The sequence below is a fragment of the Bidens hawaiensis genome, unplaced genomic scaffold (genome assembly GCF_021521415.1).
Source record: "Bidens hawaiensis isolate Kalapana, Puna unplaced genomic scaffold, B.hawaiensis_p1.1 tig00062043_1, whole genome shotgun sequence".
Taxonomy (NCBI): domain Eukaryota; kingdom Viridiplantae; phylum Streptophyta; class Magnoliopsida; order Asterales; family Asteraceae; genus Bidens; species Bidens hawaiensis.
The window spans coordinates 1-8,299 of record NW_027501119.1 but is presented as its reverse complement, the minus strand read 5'-3'; the positions used below and the strand labels follow the sequence as shown (position 1 = coordinate 8,299).

At 37.5% G+C, this 8,299-nt stretch overlaps 2 protein-coding genes across 2 annotated transcripts; one reads left to right on the top strand and one right to left on the bottom strand.

The window, feature by feature from the left end:
• The first annotated feature begins 2,782 nt into the window (after window positions 1-2,782).
• On the top strand, window positions 2,783-4,240 carry LOC143603486 (uncharacterized). The gene is made up of 2 exons (XM_077080263.1): window positions 2,783-3,229; window positions 3,750-4,240. Exons 1-2 carry the CDS (start codon window positions 2,788-2,790, stop codon window positions 4,238-4,240), a joined length of 933 nt encoding a protein of 310 aa, XP_076936378.1. The 5' UTR covers window positions 2,783-2,787.
• Window positions 4,241-4,503: 263 nt separating this feature from the next.
• LOC143603483 (transcription factor MYB93-like) lies at window positions 4,504-5,133 on the bottom strand (the record flags this gene model as incomplete). Its single annotated transcript, XM_077080262.1, has 2 exons — window positions 4,504-4,921; window positions 5,004-5,133. Coding segments are annotated over 2 exons (548 nt in total), but the record flags the coding sequence as incomplete, so codon positions are not given.
• Window positions 5,134-8,299: the final 3,166 nt, after the last annotated feature.

Below are 8,299 nucleotides of genomic sequence, written 5' to 3'. Positions count from 1 at the left end.
TTACTTCATGAGGTAAGGATCAGATGCCCTTCTATTTCCTTGTGGGTGGAATTTTTATATGGGCAGCCATCAAGACTATATCTTGGGGATGATCATATTTGGTCCGCCACGGGGGGTTCAACAAGGAGACCCATTGGGACCACTTCTTTTTTCCCTTGTTTTACACCTACTTGTGCATCATATTCGAGACAATTGCAAGCTTCTTCTTCATGCTTGATATCTTGATGATGGGACAGTCATTGGAGATTCAATGGAGGTGGCTAAAGTGTTGGATATCATTAAGTTGACGGGTCCAACTTTGGGTCTTGAACTGAATATTAAGAAAACTGAGCTATTTGGCCTTCTTGTGATGGTACGAATTCTTGTGACGGTTTATTCCCTACTGACATCGGAAGACCATTATTAGGGGTGAAGCTTCTTGGGGGAACTGTTAGTAAAGACACAAGGTTTAATAGGGGGTTGGCAAAGAAGAGAGCTACTAATGCTATTGATTTGATGTGTCTTCTCCCAAAACTTGGTGAGCCGCAGAGTGAGTTACTTTTGCTTCGATCATGTATGGGTATTGCTAAACTTTTATTTGGTTTGAGAACATGCCAACCTGTACACATGATGGAGGTAGCGGTGTTTTTTTACAAGGGATTGTGTAAGGCGATCGAGGACATTGTAGTTTGTGGAGGTCCTTTCTTTGGAGACCTCCAATGGCGACTTGCTTCCTTACCCATTAAGAATGGGGGTTTGGGGTTGTATTCGGCAGTAGAGGCTTCCTCCTATGCGTTTGTGGCCTCGAGAGCCCATTCGTGGGTGCTTCAGGATCACATTTTGCGAGATAGTGGTATATGTGGGATGGATTCTGATTATTCTTGTGCCCTGGCTTGTCTTCGTGATATGATTCCAAGTGTCGATTTTAGCAGTTTCACTAACAAAGAGACCGCCCCCTCTAAAGCCCAGCATGCATTGGCGAGCGCTCTTTTTAGTAAAATTGTTCACGACATGGTGTCACACTTTGACATGACAAGTAGACAAAAAGCCATTTTTGAGTGTCTACGAGCACCACTTTCTTCTGGCTATCCCTATAGATGGGTTAGGCCAGCATATGTCTCCAGTGGAGTATCGTACTATTCTTAAGTATCGCTTCATGATTCCTCTCTTCCCGGTTGATGAGATATGTGTTGTTTGTCGTAAGGCGTGTTTAGACTCATATGGGGAGCACGCGGTGCACTGTAAAGAGCTCCCGGGGTTCAAGTACCGACACGATCTGGTTAGGGATGTGCTCTTTGATATATTCAGGAGGGCTGAAATTTCTGTTAAGAAAGAAGCACCTGTGAATTTCCTGACTGACACGTCGGAGGGAAGATCATCTTTTCGACCGGCTGACATTTTGGTGTTTGGATGGATAGGGGGAAAACAAGTGTGTGTGGATTTAACAGGGGTTTCCCCTTTGGTGGGCTTAGGGATTAGTGGTTTCGCAGTCAGTCAAGCCGCATTAAAAGCTGCTTCAGGCAAAGTGGCAAAACATGAGAAGGCGTGTCTTGACAACCAACATGTATTTATTCCTTTTGCTTTTGACACTTTTGGTTTCCTCGCGCCTGAAGCTGTGGAGTTACTTACCCGTGTTCAGCAGGTCATGCATAGTAATGTTATGACTCAAAGATCAGCAAATGTAGTTTTAAAAGATTGGGTTTTGCAATTCAAAAGGGGGTAGCGGCGCAGCTTGTTGCCCGCTTGTCTTCTGTTTCGATGTAATCTAAACATTTATATAAATTTGAAATCCAATAACAACGAAATTGTCGGGTTAATAGTTAAAAAGTAACCGGATGACAATTTGGATGGAATGGACATATTTGGAAAATCTTGGTCAAATACATAAATTATTGATTCTCAACTCTTGTGGAATAGTTGGGTTCCTAAAAAGATCAACATTCTTGTTTGGAAGGTGGAAATGGATAGACTCTCGAGTCTTGTGGGGTTATCCAAAAGAAACATTGATGTGGGCCCGATAAATTGCAAGCTATGTGGAAATTATGAGGAAACTAGTGAACATTTGTTCACGTCTTGCTACTTCGCCACCTTGGTTTGGCAATTTGTTTGCAATTGGTGTCATATTCCTTATATTTATGCTTTTCCGGTCCGAGACTTGCTTGAGTATCAAGGCTCTAGCATTACAGACTATTAGAAAAATGTGTTATATGGGATCATTCTCATACGTTGTTGGGTATTTGGAAGACGCGAAACAAAACTATTTTCTCACACAAACCGGCATGCCTTGACAAAAAGGTGGAAGATATCAAGTCTTTAACTTTTCGTTGGATAAAAAATTATTCAACTTTTAAAAGGATTGCTAGCGTCTCGCTAGTTGTTTAAATGAAATTTGTTGTTTCCAAAAAAAAAAGATAAATTGTTGATTTAATTTTAGATTAATCAAATTGACAATCGACTGGGCCCAACTTCGTGTTAGGACATAGTTTTATATCCCAACTGGTTTTCATATGCACGTCTAGTAGCTTATGCCTGGACTTAGAGGTGCAACAAAAACGTGTTTGTATTCACCGACCGGGTTTATAACCCAGCCCACTTCACAAAAAGAACCAGTTTGGGTCAAACTGGTTTGGAACCGACCCAACTTGTCGTTTCGTATACCGGTTCGATAGTCTCGTTCTCGAACCCGAACCCGAACCCGAACCCGAACCCGAACCCGAACCGGTTTGGGTTTAGAAACTGATCCGTACACGTCTTCTTGGACTTAACCAAACATGCGTTTAGTCGGCAAAACACTGAGTTTAAAAAATAATGGAAATCGAAAGCAAAAATGGCTCCAAAATCCGGCTTCAAACACCCTCTGAACCCATCGATTTCGGTAGACGAGGACTAGGGTTTACCCCCACAGACCGTACAGTTTCCCGCCATCACATATCCTTCAACCTCCACGAAAACAGAGCCATCATCCACTTCCAAGTCAAGGGCAAAAACCCAATTTGGGTACGCCATTGCACAGAAGGTGAAATTAGGGTTTACAGAAGATCCGAACGAGGTGAACTGAAGCCCGGAGACTCGTTCTGCGTGTCTTCGAAGACTCCTGTTTGGTTTAATTTGAAGAGAATTGTATCTGAAGATGAAGATGGTAATGATTTGGATAGTGAAGTTGGATTTGATGAAGTGTTAGCGGAGGTATCGGGGATTGATCATGATGAAATTGAGACTGGTGATTTATCAGATATCGATCCTGTTAAAGGTTTGTTATTATATAAAAAATTTGATTTAGGGTTTAAGGATGTAAAATCATGTTGTTAAGATTGTTACTCATTTAGGGTTTAATTGCCTGAGTATATAATAATAATAATATCTTTTGAGAGATCAGGCATCAATAGAACTGAACATTCCCAAAAGTGTGCGATTTATGTTGTTTCTGCGCCATTCGTTTTGGTCGGTTTTGGGCGAAAACCGAAACTTTCAGTTTTTTTTTTTTAATTTTGAAAGTTGTTCGGTTTCGGTTTTGCCACCTGAGCTAAAAAAAATTGGGGTGGATATTTTTTTGGCCCAAAATAATGAGTTTGGGTCTAAATTATTTTGTTTATCACTAGCTAATTGAGATTATACATTTGGGCTAAAATATTTGAGATACATATTTATTAAATTCTTAAAAATTACTTTTAAAAAAATTGAAAAATTTATAAATTTGGTTCAGTTTGGTTTTTTCGGGTTCGGATATGCTTTTTTTGGTTTCATGCACACCCCTTTATTGGTGTTTGCAGAGTTCAATTTTGCTGTTATGGGACACGAGTTTGATTGCTACACAAAGAAGTTGATTCGTGACATAAGGAACTGGAATTGGTTTCTTGAAGAACCTAACAAGGATAGCGATGATGAAGATGAGGAAAAATCGAGAAAAGGTGCAAGAAAGAAGAGGAAAAAGGGCGGAAAGAGGGATGATGATGAAGATGATGTTTGGACGGGTGAGAGTGAAGAGGATGTTGAGGTGATGAAGAAAATGAGGAATGACCCGAAACCTAAGTATTCTACTAGATCGAAAGATAAAAGCAAAAAGGGTGCGGGTGCAAGTAAAAGAGATAAAGATGATGTGAAGATGAAGGCAGCGCGTGACGATGATGAAGAGGAAGACGAGGATGATGAAGATGAAGGTGATGAAACTTTGGGCGGGTTCATAGTTGATGATGAGGATGTAGGAGAAGGAGATGAGGATGATGAAGAGGAAGAGTTTGAAGAAGATGAAGATGATGAGTAAGTCGTTGTTGGTTGTTTAGAGTCATTTAGGATGTTTTGTCTTTTTATGTTATATGATTGTATGCTGGTAGTATCATGTATAAGTACCTAGTACTTTACAAAGAATCTCAAATCAGATCTATAATACAGTCATATGTTTAGTTATTGTTTTTCACCACAAACTGATTTAACATTGGATCCTAAATTCCTAAGTAAATAATGAAATTATGATGGTGAATGTCTCAAGGTACAACATCAGAGAACTGATTATTTGGTTGACCAACATTATTCAAAAATCAAACTCATACTGTTCATCTCAATTGGCTCAAATTGCGGCATCAGATGATTCGGATCCCAATTTTGACCAAGAATTAAATCAAAATTCTCCAATGCATGATGATCAAGAAGTGAATCACCCGTGAATGATGGTGGAAGCGGAGGAAGATCAACATCAGTTTCGCTGTGACTCTCACTTGGCTGGAATTGCATCATTAGATAATCTGGATTCCAGTTTTGACCAAGAATAAAGTCAAAGTCAAGGTTTTGATTACCAAAACCCTTTTGAGAATCATAGCTTGGGATAATATCAATCTTTTTGTTTATTGGATTAGTGTCAAGAAGCTTCTTCTTTATGTTGGAGTTGCAGAAGTTTTTAATGGCACTATCTGTTCTTCCTGGTAAATATTTTGCTATTTCTGCCCACCTGTTCTCAAACATATAACAAATATATCAAGATTTTTATAAATAATAATAACTAAAACATACCAAGCATCAGTGTCATATACTTGTTTCCCAAGTTATTGTGTAGATTGATTATGAGCATGGCTTCTTCAGAAGAAAAGTTTCCTTGTCTTAAACCCGGTCTTAAATAATTAGTCCATCTTAATCTACAACTCTTGCCACTTCTTCGTAGCCCTGCTTTAATAAAAATAAAAAAATAACCAATAAATATGTCAATAAAGATCATGAAGGCGGTCGTTGTGTAGCACATATAGTTATGTCAAAAGATAAATCATTCATTTAGCCTAGCTACTTTTATCATATCAGACTTTTCCCATTAGTAATGACTTAAACTAATGTGATAACAACGGTCCCACATAGCATACAGATTTGTGCATGCATTTGTTATCCACGAATATACGTTGGCATATGCATTATACTACTGCTATTATTATTCGTGTGTAAACTGAAAATTTCTAGGGTTTAAGCTAGTAAAAGCACATATGCAAGTAACGTAGATACGTGACCACATATTCATCTCTCTCATGCTATATGCATGCTTGATATTGTTTCGATGTTACCGTATAAATGCAAATATAATATATAAATAAAAATAATTGGTTACAAGTGTAGAGAAAAAGAAGACCTGCAAATTTAGGAACAACCCTCCAACAAGAACCATGGAGACCATGGGCAGACATGTAATTAACTAGTTTCTCATCCTCTTCTGGTGACCACAATCCTCTTTTCAGTGAGTTCATTTTTCTCTAATGATGAGTGAGTGACCATTGGCAAGCAAATAATGCAATATATATGAATGAACGTGCGCGTGCACGCGTACATAAGCACGCACGTTTATAAGCGCTTACGCGCGCACAGCGTGCATATGTGAGGATGATATTGAATGTCTACAATCAAAATGGAAAAGGCTTTATGTATGGTGCATAGAAAGGGGTCCTTGTAGTCCTTTATGGGTCCCTACCTTAGTCAAAGTAGTAAAGTTCAGATTAAGGTTTGCTTGTTTTAATGTTTGAAAGACATGTCTCTAGGACTTCACCTGTAGTAGAGTGCAGTAGTAGTTCATTCTATTTTAATATAGTTTTTAAAAGATTGGGTTTTGCGATTCAAAAAGGGGTAGCGGCGCAGCTTGTTGCCCACTTGCCTTCTGTTTCGATGTAATCCAATAAACAATTTATAATATTATAAAAAAATTAGTTCGGTTAAAAAAAAAATTTTAATAAAAGCACAGGATGATGCTTTTATTTTAAGATAGAATAAGATTCTTTATATTTAATGACATTTGGTAACATATTGACATCAAAGGAACTATAACATTCTGAATCGTTGTTATCGAACACAAAAGTAGGAATCTAAGTCATGTCCGTGGACAAAGATAGTACACTTTTGGTAATGTGTCGTGTTTAATAAACGTTGTTACAAACCATACACATCTTGATGGCTGTAAGCCTATTAGTAAACCCCAAATTGAATTTTTTTTATAAAATCATAGTCATTTATAGGGTTTGACAAGGATTCATTTATTAAAATTGTTTATTTGATTATTAAAACTGAGGAAGTCGAAATCACAATTAAAACCAGTACGAATGATTCTTAGTATATAGTCCCCCACCAATCCATCATGTTCAATGCAATCTAATTAGAAAGGTTACATCACTATACAAGATTGAAAATAGAACATTTTTAGGGACATCGTGTTCGACTTCAATCGATTCAATGCACACTGGCATGTTTTTTAGAAAACCAACCCCACAAATTTGATAGCTTCTTTAGCATTAGAATTTGTGTTCGAATGGCTTGTGAATCCGACTAATGATGTATTTCTAGGGACGTGTGATCAGTAAACGACTATTAGTCTGGAAAAAAAAAACCTCTCATAGTTGGTCTTAGTAATATTCATGATTTTGTGTGTTTATCAAACACGTGTCACCAAAACGAACAAAGTATGTCACTTTCGTTTTCATTTTATTAACAATAAACACATAAACCAGACTGAGCTCAATGTACCATTTGTTACACTAACCAATCATTAAGATTACTCGTCTCAGATAACAAAAAAAATTTAAGTGTGAAACTGCAATTAAAATGTAAACTTGTGTTAAATTGCGATTAGAAGGCGGGTTGTAGTCGTGCACATCAATGTTTTGTTTTTTAATATCAAAATAAATATTACACCTTTAATGTTAACAAGGTTAACAAAACTAACCGAGTAAGTGTATTGATTTTATTTATGATTTATAAATTATAATGCTTGATCATAGAAATATCAATAAATAATAAAGTTAAAATTATACTATATATAATTAAAAACCCACAGCTACAGTAGAAAGATTGTGGTCCAATTAGTTTCTTTTTTTTTATTATTTTCTAAATCTATTTTAGAATTTATTAATTTGAAACTAAATGAAGTAACATAAAAAAATGGCTGGTGTGGTGGTTTTGTTGTGTCGTTCGAAGTTATAGGACCCGAGTTTGAGCCTCTTGGAGGCGTTTTTTATTATTATTCCTTTTAGCATTTGTTCATTTGAAAGTAATAAAAGTAATAAAAAAGGAAGCTGTTGATGTGGTATTGTTTTGTTGTTGCAACTTGCAAGTCCCGAGTTCGAACCTTCTTGAAACCATTTTTTTTGTTTTTTTTAAACAGAAATAGATCTTTGTATTTATAGATTTCATACTTGATCAAGCAATAAAAAAGTAAGGTGGTGTGGTGTTTTATTTTTTAATTTGTTTTAAATACGTTAGTTTGAGAAATTATTTTTTGGGTTTGGTTTTGATACCGTAAAGAACGTTGCCGATACCAACCGAATTCGCGTCAACTTACGAAAACAACGCCCGGGTGCAACCACCACAGAACTGCCCAGCGTGCCCCGGCGCAACGCGCCGGATAACAACCTAGTTAAATCTTGGGTCCTGCTAGGGACACCCCACACCCCTTTAATACGCCGCGTATAGACCTATACGCGGCGTATATGGTACGATCTGACATCCTAGCCTGTACGCCAGTCATAGGCTTGTCGTATCGTACCCTATACGCCGCTTATAGATCTATACGCGGCGTATTGGGTTTGTATATTATTGGAGCCCGGCTCCCTCCCCTCCATGTCCATCCTTTTTTTTCTACCTTACCCTCACCCTCACTCTCTCCATTCAACCAACAACAACCATTTATTTCCGGAGTCGGACGAGGAGGAGCCGGGGTACACCGCTAACGGTCATTCGGAGTTAAACCAAGTTTCGTTTTATCTTTATTTAGTACATGTTAGGACGTAGTTGTACATGTTAGGACAAAGATTTGGTGACTGATTTAGTTTTTTTTATGTGACTTTTGAAAAAGAAAACCATA

Excerpts from the sequence above, each read along its gene's own strand:
- LOC143603486 (XM_077080263.1), top strand. The coding sequence starts at position 2,788 with ATGGAAATCGAAAGCAAAAATGGCTCCAAAATCCGGCTTCAAACACCC. Across the intron at positions 3,230-3,749 it reads AGATATCGATCCTGTTAAAG|AGTTCAATTTTGCTGTTATG; the intron begins GTTTGTTATTAT and ends TGGTGTTTGCAG.